This window comes from Mytilus edulis, chromosome 12 (assembly GCF_963676685.1).
Source record: "Mytilus edulis chromosome 12, xbMytEdul2.2, whole genome shotgun sequence".
NCBI lineage: Eukaryota > Metazoa > Mollusca > Bivalvia > Mytilida > Mytilidae > Mytilus > Mytilus edulis.
The window spans coordinates 51,971,884-51,990,940 of record NC_092355.1 but is presented as its reverse complement, the minus strand read 5'-3'; the positions used below and the strand labels follow the sequence as shown (position 1 = coordinate 51,990,940).

At 33.1% G+C, this 19,057-nt stretch overlaps 1 protein-coding gene across 1 annotated transcript; it reads right to left on the bottom strand.

The window, feature by feature from the left end:
• Positions 1-4,273: 4,273 nt before the first annotated feature.
• On the bottom strand, positions 4,274-19,057 carry LOC139498763 (uncharacterized). The gene is made up of 10 exons (XM_071287299.1): positions 18,905-19,057; positions 15,620-15,805; positions 14,660-14,775; positions 12,816-12,921; positions 11,838-11,969; positions 9,394-9,573; positions 8,476-8,598; positions 6,885-6,986; positions 5,726-5,792; positions 4,274-5,222 (listed from the first exon to the last, which is right to left on the bottom strand). Exons 1-10 carry the CDS (start codon positions 18,990-18,992, stop codon positions 4,850-4,852), a joined length of 1,473 nt encoding a protein of 490 aa, XP_071143400.1. The 5' UTR covers positions 18,993-19,057; the 3' UTR covers positions 4,274-4,849.

Here is a 19,057-nt window from a genome sequence, read left to right as displayed (position 1 = left end):
TGTTTTGAAACGGATATACATAATTTTCCAAAACAAAAATACATCTCATAAATTTAATTTATAATCCTAATATCCTAGCAATTACATGTACAGTGTAACAGGATTTAGATGATGTTAAAGATATGTGGTATATTAATATACATGACTGTGTACGCCTAAACAACTAATACATGTTTAACTGTATACATTTTTTATTTATTTTACTCTTTACGTGCAGGTCCATATGCGGATCCAGGGGGGCCTTGAGATCCCCCTCCCCTCTGTTCGTGGGAGATTTTTTTTTTATAAAACATAGGGAATCACTGAAACATGGTTGTAGCGGGCTCCTATGGCAGTCAGTGCTCCATCCCCCTTATTAAAAAGGTTCTGACTTCGTTAATGAGGCAAGTAAACCTACCCTTATGTCCGCACACAAATCATTCTAAATATTTCTAGTAATCGTCTCCTTAAGACTAAATAGCTTATGTTAGTGCCAGATGAGTTCATTACATACTGGTGCATTTTGGGATAATTTTTATAACAGTTACTATTGATTTCATAGTAATAGGTTTAAGTCTTAGATGCATGATTTATTTCATTAGTTGTTATTGGCTTTGATCTAGCTGTCGGTAACTGTGAGTTCTCTGACTCACATCTATACTTTTTTTTTGTAATAAGTTGAAGATGCATTAATTCCCGTCCACGTCATGTCTTTGTTTTTGTTAGTTGTTTATGTGCTTTGTGTTAATCTTATAAGTTATAAAGACTTGATTTTTATAGTTTATTCTTATAATGCACTGTAACACCGCTGTTCTAGGTTATTGGGATATATAAAATAAAATTGAGAATGGAAATGGGGAATATGCCAAAGAGACAACAACCCGACCATAGAAAAAAACAACAACAGAAGGTCACCAACAGGTCTTATCAACTATTGAGAGATTATATTGAACGATATCCATTTCATACGAGTTGCTGAACCTAGTTCTCTTTATATGTGGTAGACATTATCTTTGTTTCAAATGGAAATTCAGTACCTAGTCTCCTACACATACCAACGTGGTGCTGTGGCACAGGAGACAAACTATTTCATTTCCAAATTTAAGTAGATTCCAGCTTTTTTATTGTATGATTTAAGAATATAAACTGGACCCCTATTGTGTTCACTTATCGCTACACTAAGAACTAGTACTGTTAAGTACCACAGTCTGCTTTTTGTCTATGTAATTTAATAATTCAGACGAGACTAGTGCATCATGCGATGTGTTTGTTATGTACATGTTGTATTACACTGACAAGAACTCAAACGAGAAACACACACATTCCTACCGCTTCTGAGTTCTCAAGAAAACGAAAGATAGCGGCTCACATTGTCAAGAATATGGCAACTGCGAGTACTCTTATATCATAACGTCTTTTTGTTGTTGGGATATACAAGTACCCGGCCACGTCCACTCGGTATTTGTGTTAGATGTGTATCAATCTGATGAGTTAAGCCTTTTCAAATGATTTTTATAGTTTGTTCTTATGTTGTACTGTTACAATATTGTCACAGGTTAGGAGAGGATTTGGGTCCCGGTAACATTGAAGAGACGTTGTGTAGTGGTTAGCACATCTACATATCCTACCGCTACTGAGTTATCAAGAAAACAAAAGATAGAGGCTCAAATTGTCAAGAATATGGTAACTGCGAGTACTCTTATATCAATACGTCGTTTTGTTGTTGGGATATACACGCACCCAGCCACGTCCACTCGGTATTTGTGTTAGATGTGTATCCATCTGATGAGTTATTAAGCCTTTTCAAATGATTTTTATAGTTTGTTCTTATGTTGTACTGTTATAACATTGTCACTGGTTAGGAGAGGGTTTGTATCCCGGTTACATGTTTAACCCCGTCACATTGAAGAGCCGTTGTGTAGTGGTTAGCACATCGGACTACTAACACAAAGGTTCCTGGTTCGATCCCCGTTGCGGGTAGAAAATTTCAGGGACTGAATTTTCGACTCTCCCTTGACACCATATGCGAGTATGGTCTTGAGGAACGATGATAGTCTGACAAAAGGGGACGATAAATGGCTGACCCGTGTTAAGAGAGAGCCGTATCTCTTGCAATAAAAGGAACCCTTGTAGATTTCGAAAAAGAGCAGGCCAATACCGCTACATGGCAGCACTCGCACCCGCAAAGTGGAAAGGGATTAATATAAGTTTCAATAATTTGTTTCCCAATCCACTATAGATAAATATATATGCTTAAACTAACCCCGCCACATTATGTATGTATTTGCATGTCCCAAGTCAGGAGCCTGTATTTCAGTGGTTGTCTTTTATTAATGTCTTACCTACTAGTATATGTTTTTCGTTTATTTTTTGTACATCTCGTTTGGATTGTTTTACATTTGTTATTTGGGGTCTTTTATATCTGACTATGCGGCATGAGCTTTCATTGTCGAGGCCATACGGTGACCTACAAAATGTATAGTTGCTATTTCTATGTCACTTGATCTCTTGTGGAAAGTTGTCTCATTGACAATCATACCACATCTTCTTTTTTGTATCATATAGGGCTTTGGATTGATTTTCTTTGCATGTCAATTTTTGTTTCTTCTAGGTTTATGGTATGACTTCTCCCTTTGTTCATTGTTGGATATCTTTCATTAATTGTCGAAATTATAGAATATAATTACAAGAACTCTTTTTGATTATATTCAAGGGCTTTGTACTTTACGATTTGTAAATTGTGTGTTGGTTGCTGCCAATTTAACAGCTTGTCTTTTGATCACCGAACACTATCAAACACCAACAAACACATACATATACTTACCTTTCAGGATGTATACGTTTTTATATTAATTTGCAAAAATGATACGAAATAGTAATCACATATCATAATAAAAACCTAAAGTAATCGATGATCGAGTGCAGTGAATAGTCAAACTGATTGTGATTTCGAATCCCGCACATGACATTTGCGATCGACTCCCAGTGGCGGATCCAGAAATTTTCATAAGTGGGGGCCCACTGGCTGACCTAAGAGGGGGCCCGCTCCAGTCACGCTTCAGTGATTCCCTATATAAGCAACCAAATTTTTTCCCAAAAAGGGGGACCCGGGCCCCCTGCCCCCCCTAAATCCGCCTCTGACTCCAATCCTAGTTGACAAGGGTTGATAGCTTTCCTACCAAACTTCGATAGATCTCTCTGGGACCTCCGGTTTCTTCCACATATAAAAACTACATAACCGCATCGGAAAAGCACGAATTAGCGCTTAAAGTGGCGCATAGCATCAGGGACTTTCAATACTAATATATAGTATTCTTAGTATATAAAGTCCTTGATAGCACCTAGCAATCAATCGATCACCAGAGATAAAAAAAAAAAAAAAAAAAAAAGTAAAAAAGAACAGACTCAAATACCTGATAATTGTATGAACATAATACACCGACTCTGAAAGTCTTCTTATTCAGAAATAACACCACAAAAGAATCACTTTAAAACATCTTTTTCAATGTAGTTACAAATGTACCACGACCTCGTGCAATAACTTTCATCACCGTTGAGACTTGAAAAAAAGTAAATTTACAAATGTACTGAACTCCGAGGAAAATTCAAAACAGAAAGTCTCTAATCAAATGGCTAAATCAAACACCAAACGAATGGACAACAACTGTCATATTCCTTACTTGGCACAGGCATTTCTTTTATGTAGGAAATGGTGAATTGAAGCTGGTTTTATAGCTAGCTAAACTTCTCATTTGTAGTCTCATTAAATTCCATTATATACAATGCGTGAACAAAACAAACAGACAATGAAATAATCACACTCAATAAATGTTTATATGCTTATAAATTAACATCAGGTAGAGACTAATTTGGTTTTGTTACATCTTCTGACATCAGACTCGGACTTCTCTTGAATTGAATTTAAATGTGCATATTGCTACATTGTATGCGTTTAGTTTTCTACACTGGCTAGAGGTATAGGGGGAGGTTTGAGTTCTCATAAACATGTTTAGCCCCGCCGCAATTTTGCGCCTGACCCAAGTCAGGAGCCTCTGGCCTTTGTTAGTCTTGTATTATCTTTAATTTTTGTTTCTTGTGTATAATTTTGAGTTTAGTATGGCGTTTATTGTCATTGAACTAGTATATGTTTAGGGGCCAGCTGAAGGACGCCCCCAGGTACGGGAATTTCTCCCTGCATTGAAGATCTATTGGTGACCTTCTGCTGTTCTGTGGTCGGGTTGTTGTCTATTTGACACATTCCTCAATTTTAATAAAGCAACAATAAAAAAATCTTGGAAATGCATTGTGTTTTTATTAGCAAAGATTTATTTAATATCATGATATATATATACAACACACACTCACGAGAATGGGAATTGAGATAGAGATCACCGTTTTTCTTGTATACTACAAAATTAATTAATCTCCCATGCAGAGTTATCGGTCCTTCCTATTTTGACAGATAATAGATATAGGTAGATGTAGTATGAGGGTCAATGAGACAAATCTCCATCCAAAATTACAATTTATAAAAGTAAATCATTATAGGTCAATTAAGGTACGGACTCAACACGGAGCCTTGGCTCAAACCGAACAGCAAGCTGTACAGTGCCCCAAAAATAAGTAATGTAAAATCATTCAAACGGGAAAACCAACGGTATAATCTATATAAAGATCTATGCATAAAATAATGTAGCCTACAACGAAATTTCACATAACAGTATGCTTTATTTTATTATTGAATCAGTATAAAAAAGTATGTGCTTCCGACTTTCAATCAAATGTGATTCGTGGAAAAGCAAATAAACCTACATTTGCATAAAATCAAAAACTAGTTTCTATGGAGTTCAGTCACAGTTTGAGTGAAAAATTAAAGCTTCTCTTTGATGATTTCCTCTTTGCTACCAATTCGTACTTCTTGGTAATCTGGATTTGTCGGTACTACATGTTTGGTACTGTCGTAATCAGGTTCAGCATTGTCTGCAATAGCGTGATCGTATATAGCATGTGGGTTCTCAGTTTTTATTTTTCTGTTTTTATTTTCATTCAAATGATCGTATACATCTGATGTCCCTGTTGTGTATTGATCGTCTCCGTTATCGATCATATTAACGTGTTGATTACTACCCTCCACTTTCACTTCACTGTAGGAATAACGATTTCGATTTTTTCCATGTCCAATCTGTTCTGCATTATTAGACCTTTGCACATCTTGTCTTACATCCGATTTTCTTTCAGTTGATCTGCAAAAACAAAACAAAAAGCTGCCATCACATTTAACATACATCATCTTAATGACCTTTCAATAAAACATTTTAAATTGGTTCCAACACTGTATACGTATGGTAGATTTCGGTCACATCGGATAAAACTATCTCACTATATATGCACTGCCTGCTGATGGGGGTTTTGTTTAAAAAACCTTGCTTTTAGTCTCAACATGTGTATAGAATGTAACCAGTATTTATAAGAATGAATTATAATCTAGTAGAATGTTATTTTTGGAAACACAATTAGAAATATAAGCAAGTGTCTGCAGATGATTCAAATTTAAGCAAGCATCGCGTCGTCCAGCCTTAAACATAAGAGTCGTAACTCAAGTTCATAACATTATACTTCCCTACATGCTAACATACCTTCTAATATTTCGTATATGTTACAACTGTAAAGCATTCAATGTCTTTGTTATGTTGAAAAATATGATTAAGCAGATAATTCCTGTAAAAATCGTAGTTGACTAACTAACCTTTGTCTAAACACAAAAATCACTACTCCAACAATAATGGCTAATAAAGTAGTTCCAGCTATAGCTCCTGAAAACCAAACATTTGATAATATATTAGATCACATTTTCTGGAAACTGTTGTAATAAGTACAAAGACGGATCAGTATAGGATAAAACATTGTAATGATCTTAATTTTAGTGCTATACCCTTGCTTGTGCAACATACATATTTCTGATTTCAATAACTGCATGCATTTTCATCGACACCGACTATTGACCTATATGTATATAAGCAGATGTATCACATAAAATTTACTCTCTTCCATGGCATACACAAACCATGATATCATCCTCTTTCCCGACAATGTTTACATGATACACGTATACAAGAAATATTTCCTAAGTTTCATGTAACCCGGGTTTGTTTTCTCTAAATCGATTATGTGTTAGGCGTGTGCAAAGGCTCTATGTTGAAGGCTGTACCTTGACCTATAATGGTTTACTTTTTATAAATGGTTACTTGGATGGAGAGTTGTCTCATTGGCACTCATACCACATCCTCCAATATTTATTATGAATTTTAAATTTTGAACAGCGGTATATCATTGTCGACTTTATTATTTACAGTATTAACATGAGGAAACGTGATTAAAAACCGATGAAAGCGCAACTAAAATAATAAACCAAATATTGTCAAATCAAAGATAACAAAAGTTCTCAGACTTCATGATCGGTAAATGTAATTCAAGTACTGTGCACAGAAAACATATTTCATTTCTATATAATTTAATGTTCGATGTAAGTAAACACGACTTCTGATTGACTGTATATTTTTGTCTATCATAATTTTATCATGTGACTTACAAGTTTTTTCATGATTTATTCCCTGAAAATGGAATTTAGTATTTAATCATAAGGAATGCCTGTATTTTTTTTTTGGAATTTCAAAATAACCTCAACATGTTGTGCACACTTTAAATATTAACACTCTATGACGGGTATTCAGTGTGCACCACATTTTGAATGTTATTTTTCATAGACTGAAAAATACAGACGTTAATAAAAAAAAAATCATAATTAAAAACAAGTCTTAATATAAAAACATGTATTCAGCAGACATACAACACACAACATTAAAATTGTGATACTCTTTTCTATACGGCATAAATACTAGTAGTACCTGGTATAATGTAACGGGTAACATGACCGTTGTCTGGCAGTTCCATGGTAACATTGTGTCCTGGTGATTCATTAGGTGTGCTGTTTATCAGTGGTAGTGAGTCTGTGTGTAAGTTATTTCATAATTATATAAAATCCATGTAGTAAGATGTGCAAGGCCATTTACTTTTAAAACGATTTCATTTAAAAAAAAATTATGACATTTTTAAATTCCATATTTTGGTTTTGCCCTTTGATCAGGGATTTCCGTTTGAATTTAAAATTTCCTTGGAGTAAATAAGAAATATAAGAGAATGAGAGAATGCATATGATGCACAAACCCCTTAATTATATTCTAAATCAAACACAACAAGGAAACAGTTCAGTTGTGATTCCACTTCCCAGGCTAAGTTTGGAAACGAAATTGTCTCCCTTATATTCCGTCCATAAATGCATGATGATGTTCCATGTCAGACAGTGTTCATTAAACTTAAAACACGACTAAAACCAATATTTTTAACAACAGTGCACCAAAACATTTTTAAATCTTAGAGGAAATCATCTAACACTCACAAAATTGAGTCCATGTGAGATGAAACTAATCAATATAACTTGTCATGACAAAAAAATAATCCTTTAAGTGTAACTAAGTGTGTTTCGCTTTAACTAGCTTTCAGTAACTGCTTGTAATATCAAATCCTGCTTTCGTCTTAGTTTGACCTGTTGATACAATTTGTAGGGCTTTTTTGTTATCTAATGTTTACGTATTTAAAGTTATATCTCGTCTCTCAATTTTTAATATATACCAGCTGTAATTATTGTTTTGTACATGTATGACTATACAGTTTCATTCCTGTTCTCGTACTATAAACAACAAAATTATTTTGATTGAAAAGAAAAGTATATATATATTTTTCCGTTCTCCGTTACTGTACAAAAATATTTTCATTTACCTAATATAGTATGTACATTATTCTATTTTGCGACAGTTTGACAAATTTGATCAAGGTTATGGTTGTATTTTCTGAAATTGTTTAACGTATCATCTCTTTTTTTTTTTTATTGATTTTGTATTTATTTGTGTCATAGATAAAATTTGTTTGTTTAGTGTTTTTTTTTCATTTGTTTGTGTTAATGTGTTGTTTGATTGAGTTAAGCCATTCGATTTGACAATTTATAGTGTGTCTTTCTATGTTGTGATGTTACACTTTTGTTTCAGGTAAGGTTGAAGGGTGGGACATATTAAATATTTTAAACCAACTACATTATTTTGTTTGCGCCTGTCCTAAGTCAGGAAATTGATGTTTAGTAGTTGTCGTTTGTTGATGTGGTATTAATTTTTTTCGTTTCTCGTTTTTTTTATATAGTATTATAGACAATTGGTTTTCTCGTTTAAATGGATTTAAACTAGTCATTGTTTGTGCTCTTTAAATCTTGCTGATCGGTGTTAGCCAACATGAAGGCTCCATGTTGAAGACCGTGCTTTGACCTATAATGGTGCACTTTTATAAATTGTGACGTGGATGCAGAGATGTCTCATTGGCTCTCATACCACTTCTTATTGGTTGTCAACTTTAACATTTGTCGTTTTAATTATCAAAGTATAAACGTACCATATCTACAATAGAATGACCTTAACTGTTTACAGCTAACAAATGATGGTCCAACAAACTTATTTCCGTCTTCAGACGTTTCAATTCCTTTACACTGTGACGGCATCAATGTTATATTCTCATCTAAAAGTATACATTATAACGTGTTAAATATCCATAGTAACTTTTCAATTTAAAGAAAAAATAAAAAAAAAAATAATGCGACCGTCGTCATGGTCGTAGTATAGTGAAAAAAATAAATGCATTTAAACATTTCGAAATGACTATATCATAGGCTGATTGAGCGTATGCTAAACGATCAGTTGGAATTTTTCATACGCATTCAGTAAATAAACATTCATTAAAAAATCTACAGAACGTTTATTTCTGTTTTTTCCTAAAATAATGTTTGATGTATCAAACTTGAAAAAGATTGTCGTAGTTTTGTATGTTGTGTTTTTCATTTTTAGCCATGATGTTGCCAGTTTATTCTAACTTATAACTCTTTACCACCTTTTACAAGTTTTAATGTTCTTTTGGAATAATCCGCCCTTTTTAGTATATGCTGCGAGTTTAGCGGAGAAGAAAATACCAGTTCGAATATTTCTAGCCTGCCTTTGGTTTGACCTTGCCTAAGTGCATAACAACAATCTCCACACTTTTCATCAAAAGAAATACAATCAGACCTTATCAATCTATACACCTTTATTTTATAATTTTATCAAATACTATTATTTTAATAGTTATAAGAGAAAAATGTAGATGTTGCAAATACGAAAATCATGCTACTAGTTGAATGTGCTTCCTCTGTTAAATTATCTGTTTTGGCATCGGTAAAAGTTTTGATTAAGTGCTTTGCTTTCATCCTGGAAAATATGTTCCTGACCTTAAAAATACAAATGTATATACAAATGATGAAGTATTATACGCTTTAATTACCATAAGCTGTTACACGAAACATTTGTTTTGAACGCGTAATACTGGTCCAGTATTTTGAGTCAAAACTTTCTTTAGAATTTGAACATGATGACGATGGGTCCCATCTCACGTAGCTGTCTTCATTCTCACAGAATTTAGTTGAGTTATAAAAATTAATAGCAGATATTTTTTTCGTATTTTCTGAAATACAAGGTAGACAAACATTTTATTAAAGAATGTTATGAAATCAGAAAAACATACTTTCTGTTGAAGAGGGTACGTGTCTATAAATAAAGGCAAAAGTAGTATACCGTTGTTCAAAACTCATAAATCCATGGACAAATAACAAAATCGGGGTAACAAACTAACACCGAGGGAAAAGCATTAAATATAAGAGGAGAACAACGAAATAACACTAAAATGTAACACACATAGACAAAATCCCACGAGAATAACAAATATAACATATATATATAATATCAAAACCAAATACATGAATTTGGGATAGACAAGTTCCGTGACACGTCTTATCGCAATGTGAATTTACTCTAAAAAATAAGAGAAAACAAACGACACAACGTTATAATGTAATACACACAGAAACGTACTATAATATAACAATGGCCATATTCCTGACTTGGTACAGGGCATTTTTAAAGGAAAAAATGGTGGGTTGAACCTGGTTTTGTGGCATGCCAAGCCTCGCACTTTTATGGCCATGTGAAATATAACATCAAAATGACAACACAGGACTACAATATAAATAAATTGGAGAACACAATTGACAAATAATCACAAGAACAACAGCCAACAAAAGGCAACAAGTTCAAAATGTTAATACGCCAGAAGTGTATTTTGTCCACACAAGACCTACGTGTGACGCCCAGATACAAAAGTTTGAAAGCCGAAACGAGTACAAAGTTGAACAGCATCGAGGACCAAAAAATCAAAAAGGTTGTGCCAAAAACGGCAAGGGTTTTCTGTTAGTTACCAGAAAATCCCTATTATTTAGAATAATTTATATGCATGATTTTCTTGATAGAGGGTTACTGCTTACAAGGAAGCTATTAAACCAAGAGTTCCAAATGGTGAAGTTGAAATCATCCCGTCGTAAATTTTACGGACGCCATCACGAGTTGGTTGACCGTTATGGAATAACCGTTTCACAAATGATATCGGATATGTTCCTTACGTCGTAACTACAATCCCCTTCCCTTTCATGAATGTGACCTACCGAATTAGACTATTTACCGGATTTGTAATCACATAAGGTAGCAATAAACAGTTAGGAAAAAATACTAAAATTTGCCCTTATGAATTTTACCATCCCCTTTTCATTGCTTTCTTGCAATACCAAGCTTACTGTTTGTGTCATATATGGGCATATGTATGTAATCAGAATCTTCCATAGATTTTATATCCAGTATATAAAATGGTAAAATATAATTTCTTTTTGGGGTATCCATGGCAACAATCTGCATTTATTTGTTATAAAATATTGCAAAAAGGGGGGGAAAGATGTCACATATTTCCCCAAAATTTGGCTAAAAGTAGAATTTCAATCGCTTGAAGTAATACCTTTTCTGAAACTGTGTACATATATCATTTAGCAAATCCAATGAAAATCATATGTCTTTCGTCTAATTTTTTTGTAAAATTGCGTCAAAAACTTCGTGTAGAAAAAGAGTGTTTGTAAACAGTACATTAATTTCTGGACCGATGGCCGGTCTAGCTTTGAAAATACGGATTGTCAAACAGAAAACAGCCCATAAAACATGTAAAAAATAATCTTGATGCACTTATAAACCATCTTTGAAGGCTGGATTAGCACTCATCTGTCTAAAAATTAATTTTATTACACAATAGCTTTCCTATTTGAAAAATCCACAGGGGCCAAAATGCGAAACTAAACTCCTAACTGTGCATTGCTACCTAAGCAACACGACGGGTACCACATGTGGAGCAGGATCTGCTTACCCTTCCGGAGCACCTGAGATCACCCCTAGGTTTTGGTGGGGTTCGTGTTGTTTATTCTTTAGTTTTCTATGTTGTGTCATGTGTACTATTGTTTTTCTGTTTGTCTTTTTCATTTTTAGCCATGGCGTTGTCAGTTTGTTTTAGATTTATGAGTTTGACTATCCCTTTGGTATCTTTCGTCCCTCTTTTATACTTTTGCAAACAGTAAATTTTATAAAATGAAATTCCTATCATTGTTGTGATTAAGCTTCTTGTTGCTTCATTTATAGCTTTTATAATTCGTTGTTTTATTATTATTTTTTTCCTTTTTGACTATTCTGTATCTGTAATGTCGATTCTTGATACCACGTTTCTATAATATCTTAATTTCAGTAGTTTATAACTGCACATGTGACATGATTTTGTAATTTTAATTATTTTAAACGTCCTTGATTTCTCACAACATTATAATATTGCATACACTTTAACCATACAACAACCAACATTACCACATAGCGCATTATACATGGAATCACAGTTTTCAGCAGTAAAAAAGCGATGGCGGCCGCTATTCTTACACTCCAATGTAATACAAGTATAAGTATCATTCCAATCTCTATCGATAGTTGGTCCTATATTTTCTACAAATTGGGAAAAAAAGAAATTAATGTTATATTTCAAACTATCTAGATATCCATTTGCAGTTCAACCAATAGGTAAACAGTTTTAAACTTTGCTTTCCTCAACCAATAGAACAACTATTCTGTTGGTTTATATAAGATTGGTGAAACTAAATAGTTTAACATTGCATTAACGTAATTTAAAAAAAAATGTGTAGGGTTCCGCGTTACCCAGTGTCTCGCTTACTTTTGCTGTTAATCGCAGGCTCAACAAAAATCTCTTGATTATAAGACGCTTCTGCCCAAGTTTAGTAAACATCCAGGATAGTTTATGAATCTTAAGAAATGTTTCAAAACTTTAATTGCAGACTGTATGTAATGTTAACTGGAAGAAGAATTATACCATTTATAAGTAAAATATAGAAAACAGGGAAAAAAAATTAACAAAATGTCCTTATAGATACTAGCTTGTGATCATCATAAACAAGCTTCTGTCCAATTTGGTGCATATCCAGGATGGTTTAAGAAAGTTATAAAAATTTCAAAAACTTTGATAACAGAGTGAATATTTGTGGACGCCGCTGACGACACCGACGACGGAATGTAGGATCGCTATGTCCCGCTTTTTCGACAACAGACGAAGGCTCGGCAAAAAGGAAACATAAATAAAATTACTCCATAGTATATGCTTGACAAGGAAAGATCTAAAAAAAAGCTAGCAGATGTTAAAGAATGTTTATATAACTAAAATAAAAAAAAATAATTCATAAGATTTATTCTAATTCTAATTTTTTTATTTTATCAATTTCTTATGCATTATACGTAACTATTTTTTTTTTCAATTTTGAGCATGTGAACTTTACTTACGCTTGTAAATAAAGACGTAGTCAGTTTCAGTAGAATCCGAGCAATTTTTTGGAGATATTTCATCATGTGGTAGTTTCTCACTAGTAAAACAGTAGCAGGATTCCCCCTAAAAATGTCTCATTGAAATTGCATTAATGATTACTGAAAAAAATTGTGATGCTTAATTGAATAAGTTAAGCCATATAATAAAACAATGCTTACTTTTTTTTGCCTGTCCCAAGTCAAGTCTTTGTTAGTCTTGTATGATTTTTAGTTTTAATTTCTTGTGTATATTTCGGATATTAGTATGACTTCCATTATCACTAAACTAGCTGAATAATGCCTCCAGGTGCGGGAGTTTCTCGCTGCATTGACGCCCCATTGGTGGTCTGGCTTTTGTCTGCTCTTTGGTTGAGTTGTTGTCTCTTTGACACATTCCCCATGTCCATTCTCAATTTTATCTTGTACGATTATTTAAAGAAGACAAAATAGTTTTCCTTTTTTTTTTAATTACATGTAGATGTGCTCCTGGAGTTATACTGTCATTTTGAAATAAGGAAATATATGTGAGTATGCCAATCGATTTCTAAAGTTATCACATATTTTTTAAAGCATTGATCATCATAAGCTACAAACAACTATAATTTTAGAAGCTTAAATACATTGAGATAACTTCATTCGTGTGAAAATTATCGGTTGGTCAAAGTTTTAAGATGTTGTATTTTCATGTTACATGAATTTATTCTTTTAAAAATACACCGAAATCATCTTAAAATTGTTATTTTTGTTTTTATTATTATTTTTTTGTGTCTGCAAAAGAAATTTTCTATAGACACTGACAAGATTTATAGCAATACTTTCCCTATATAAAACAAGTTTAGGCCCATCCACTATACATATTAAAAAAAGATCTCGCCCATCCAAATCTTTACACAAAAAAAGTGCTTGCCCCGCCCAATTTTGCATCGACCCAACCATCTGATAAATAGTAAACGGTCTCTTATAACGGCCATGGGGTAGAAACTTAAATATCTAATACTCATCAAGTGAGAAACAATTTTCACATATTTTCTTCTCATGTCTAGAAGCAACAAGAACGTAGGAATAATACATTAAAGGGACAGTCAACAACAATCATCGAGGAAACACAGATACTATGAACAAAACACGTCGGACTACAAAACAGTTAAAAAAAAATGAGCGAAATGAACACTGCCAAAAGTATTGAACTATTGTACATGTGGTCAGGTTAGAATGGACATGTTTTTTACATGTATTATGCCAAATCCGTGTTTTGTTTTATCTTTATCTATATATATATATATATACAACAATAGTCAAGACAAGAGGCTCCATGTTGTCCTATTTGTAGATCGTACTTTGCGGAACATTATTGCTGTTTATAGTTGATAATAATATTTAGGATAATAACCAAAAAAACTGCAAAATTTCCTTAAAATTACATATTAAAGGACAGCAACCCAACAATGGGTTATCTGATTCATCTGAAAATTTTTAGAGCAGATAGAGATGAACCTGATGAACATTTTTAACCTGCAAAAGATCTAATTTGGCCTAGTGGTTTTAGAGGAGATGATTTTTGTAAAAGTAAACGGACGACAACGACGACGGACGACGGACGCCAAGTGATGAGAAAAGCTTACTTGACCTTTCGGAAAGGTGAGCTAAAAATAAGCAAATCGAATTCTGAAAAATATGGGGGAACTATATATTGTACATGTGCTCAGGTAGAATGAACAGATTCTTTAACATGTATTATGCCAAATCATTGTCATGATTCAAGCTTTGTTTCGTTTTATCGAAAACATATAAAAACTTAGGTACTCAGACATTTATTAAATTACCTTGAAGACAAAAAATTCATAATTTGATTGTGGACAGCGGATCTGGCATTCTTCCTTATTTTGAAAATCATTTCCTGTCGACTCAATTCTACCATCCGCATTCCACAAATAACAGCCTTAATAAGTAATGCAAAAACACGAATATATACATGTACATGTATATCATGAATTTGTAGCTATTGCTAAAGACTGATACATGGACAACGAAACCAAATAATGTTATTATATTTATTATAGAAGCTAATATTAAAAAAAACTAATGTATTCTCAAAACAGTTTACCTGATTTTAACAATATCGCCAGAAAAAAGGGAAAAAATAATCATTTATTATTGACCGCGGATTTCTGAATATGTTGTTACCGATTTCAAAATAGATGTCAAGTTTGATATTGACAATATTCACTTTCGCCATTCAGTTGCGCTTCTTAAAAGAATGAACAATTATGTTTACAGTCGTGTCCGTGCTTTAACTCATGAAATATTCATGTTTAACCAAATCTTTTCAGAATTCGAGTTTCTTGTTTCTAATGATTATAAAATGGAGGTCAAGTTCGATATTGACAAGTTTCAATTTTATCGTTCAGGATTTTTTGCCTATTGATATAAAAAAATGCCATGATACAAATGAATCATTAAAAAATCAATATGTTATCACTCTGACAGCCTCTTGTTTTTAAAATAAAACAATCGAAAACATTTTTTATTTATCAGTTTAAAAAAAAAGAAAAGAAGTTTACTGTGATTCTGCTTTTTATTGTTTTGTTTGCATGGTTAAGCCTTGTGCTTTGTATGTGACGATTCAACTGTACTATTTCGCGATAAAATGTTAAAAATGACTAAACAATAACTGCTGTATTCTGATATATATATATCTATTGAGAATTCATTTTTTGTAGGACGCTGCGCATGCAGGTTGGTCATACGGTCAGTTCACTATAGTTGCTAACAAATAGACTTACCAAACACACCTGCCCATGGAGTAATCATACTGAAAGTACCAAGCCATAGTTTGACATGTTCTTTCGTATAATCATGATCAGTTTTTATGATAGTTTCATCTGTCTCTAGAATCCCACCATTCACGAAACAGAAGTCTTTGGCGTCCGACCAGGTTTTACTTTCATTGTAAAATGTTAAATTAAAACCTGGAATTAAAATTTATGTAATCTTAAATTTTGCCATACTACGTTATTTTTAAAAGTTTATTAATTTAGCTTTTTTTGTTAAATCACAAGCAACATGCTGCTTTTTCTAGGATTTTTACCGTTTCATTGGTGCCTTTAAGTATTATAAACAAATTGAATTTTACGGTAGAAATAAATCAAGACTGGAGTGTATTGACAAACAAACCCTTTTGCACGATGTGCTGGAAATTCAAACAATAATTCATCAAAGCACGAATCATAGATTTTAGTCTGACAAATTGAAAAAAAGATAAGAATTTACAATTTTTTTCTTCTTTAATGACCAAATTAAAAAACTCATAATTGAAAATGCGCGTATTTATCTCCTGGACAAAATGGTATGGAGCCGCGTTCGATCAGAATAAGGACATTAAGAGAATGCCTCTGGTTAATGCCAAAAGGATAATAACCATTCATACAACTCTTTGAGCGGTCCGTATGTTGCTTAAGCATGTTCTCTACTTTTGTTCTTGATTTTTTGTCAGATAATCGGAGTCCTCTAGTTTTATCAATTAAGTGCCGATAAAAAAATGCCCACTAATCCTTATTTTTCAAAAAATCAATCTAATGTATTTTTAATACTTTTTGAAAGAAAAATGGTGCCAAAAATTAAAGTAAAGTATGTGAAATTTCTGAAGAGAAAACTCTTACATGTACATTTTCCGCAAAATTTTCAATCGCTGATACATGTATCTCGGAAACGCCTTAATTTTGTAGGCGTTTTTAATTCCTTTATCGAAGGATTTGTATAGTTAATACTATACAATACATACACATTCTATCAATTTACAGTCTTTTTTAACGCTTGTTATTTTGAAACAGTGTGGCGAATATCCTTAATTGTAGCAAGACAATAGTTCTGTCATTATCAAATTTACTTTCATTTTGCAGTGAAAGTCAAAGTTGTATAAAAATCATCATCGTATTGTTGTTATCACAATGACAAATATACTTTTGTATAATCTTATCTAGCAACCGGAAAACTCTTCTCATGGTGACATATGGTGACATTGATATCAATGAAGATCTTCTTTTGACAAATGTCACAATATACATGTATCAACAAATAAAATCACAAAAATACCGAACTCCGGGTAAGATTAAAAAAGGAAGTCCCTAATCAAATGGCAAAATCATAAGCCCAAACACATGAAACGGATAAATGGATAGCAACTGTCATATTCCTGACTTGATACAGGCATTTACTTATAATGTATGTACTAGAAAATAATGGATTTATTAAACCTATAATAAAGGTTGCATTCTAATGATTCAGAAGAGAATATAAGTAAGCAACTGTGAACTACAAAAATTGACGCGCTGACTAACTGACTGACCGGTGAACCTTTCTTTCAAGGCAACCCCATTCTAAAGCATGTTAAGAATTAGGTAACAGTTTTACAAATATAAAGGGCCAAAATAAATCAACTCGCAAACCTTGGTACATGTAATTCATTCAAAAGTCAGGATATATACAGGGAATTCAAACTTTTTCAGTTTAATTTTATAGTTTGAAATTACAAGTTACATTTATTATTGAGTTTTTTTTCGAATCCACACTGACGTGTTAATTATTGTACTAGAAGACTACCCACGTTTATCAAAATTAATCTGTTGTTTAAACGTAGATTGGTGGTTTGAATGGTTCCTGTAGTTTATGTATCAAATAAAAATACAAGTATTAGCCTTTCAAAAAAGGCTAGCCGTCTCTTAGCTGATGAAAATGGAAGAAGTGTTCTCGTTTTGTAGATTAATTCATTTATAATATCAATCAACAAATTTTACCACACATGTGAGGACACACGTTATGAAGTAGTATATATATGATTAATGACCAGGCAAAATCTAAATGCTAAAATAGAGAGGTCAAATCCGATACTCTACGGGATTGAAGGACATTTACTAGGTTTGGATTGTCCTAACCAATCAATAAACTTTGATTATTCACGTCTCGTAATATCTTCCAATCAGGAAGTAAGAAGCATTCACGCACTGACTGTCCATCGTTCAATTCTTAATATCGTCTCCTAGGAGAAGATAACATAGAGAACACGCCTTCCATGATATATAGTTTCAGCCTTGTTTGGTCTTTAAAACTTTCCGTTGAATTAATGTAATATTGTCTGAATTAAAATACGACTCAGATGTCGCGTGAAACAGGAGTTTTTATAATCAGTTTTCCCCGGTCGGTTCTGTATCTGCTGGTTCTCACTATTATTTATATTGCAACATATCACAATTGTACGGACCTTTGGAAAATTGTTGTGGTTAGAACCTTCGGACCACCACTTAATCAAGAACTCTCTGAAAATTAAAAATTTAACTACACATGGAATTAAAAAGCCCGGCGAGAATATAGTGACTTCATTAAACGTATCTATCCAATAGAACTTCAAATAAAGGATACAACAGATATAGTTAAGTCTGTATTACATCTCGACTGCACATCTTGATAAAATGTTGGTTGCTTGAAAACAAATCATTATGACAAAAAAGATGCTCACAAGGAAGTTTTAAGACCAAGAGTTCTAAGTAGTGAAGTTGAAATTATCACTTCGTAAGTTTTGCGGAACCCATGACGAGTTGGAATATCCGTTTTGGCAGATGATACTTGTAGCAGATATATTCCTAATTAATGTTGTAACTTCAATCTAGTACCCTTCCCGAATGTGACTTACCGAATAAGACTTATAATAATACCTAGTTTGTAATAATATGAGCAACACGACGGCTGCCAGACATGGAGCTGGATCTGTTTATATTTCCGAAGCACCTGCGATCACCCCCAGTGTTTGGTGGGATTTGTGTTGCTCATTCTTTAGTGTTCTATGTTGTGTTTTTATGTACTATTGCGTGTCTGTTGGTCTTTTCTGTAATAGCCTCGAACTATTCAATTGGTTTTCGACTAGTAGTCCGATAATACTCTGACTTGGCTATTTTGCCAGGCAAGTACGGTCCAAGCTTGTCTGGCAAAAACAGCCGTAGGACATCAAATTAATCGACTTATGAATTTAAATGTCCCTCTAGTATATTACGCCTCTGTATTTCTATTGTACATACCTTTATCGCAGTTGCAAATAGTGAAGAGTGATGATATTCCAATAAACAAACGGGATAGGTCTATAACGAATTTCAACAATAAAGTCATTTTTACGAATTCATTAATTACTAACTACATTTTTAATACAACGTTAAGGAAGTTTATATGTAAAT

Coding starts and splice junctions, on each gene's coding strand:
- LOC139498763 (XM_071287299.1), bottom strand. CDS start 18,992: ATGACTTTATTGTTGAAATTCGTTATAGACCTATCCCGTTTGTTTATT. Junction 8,599..9,393: donor GTTTCGTGTAACAGCTTATG/GTAATTAAAGCG, acceptor GTATACTTTTAG/ATGAGAATATAACATTGATG. Junction 5,793..6,884: donor TACCCGTTACATTATACCAG/GTACTACTAGTA, acceptor TTTGGTTTTCAG/GAGCTATAGCTGGAACTACT.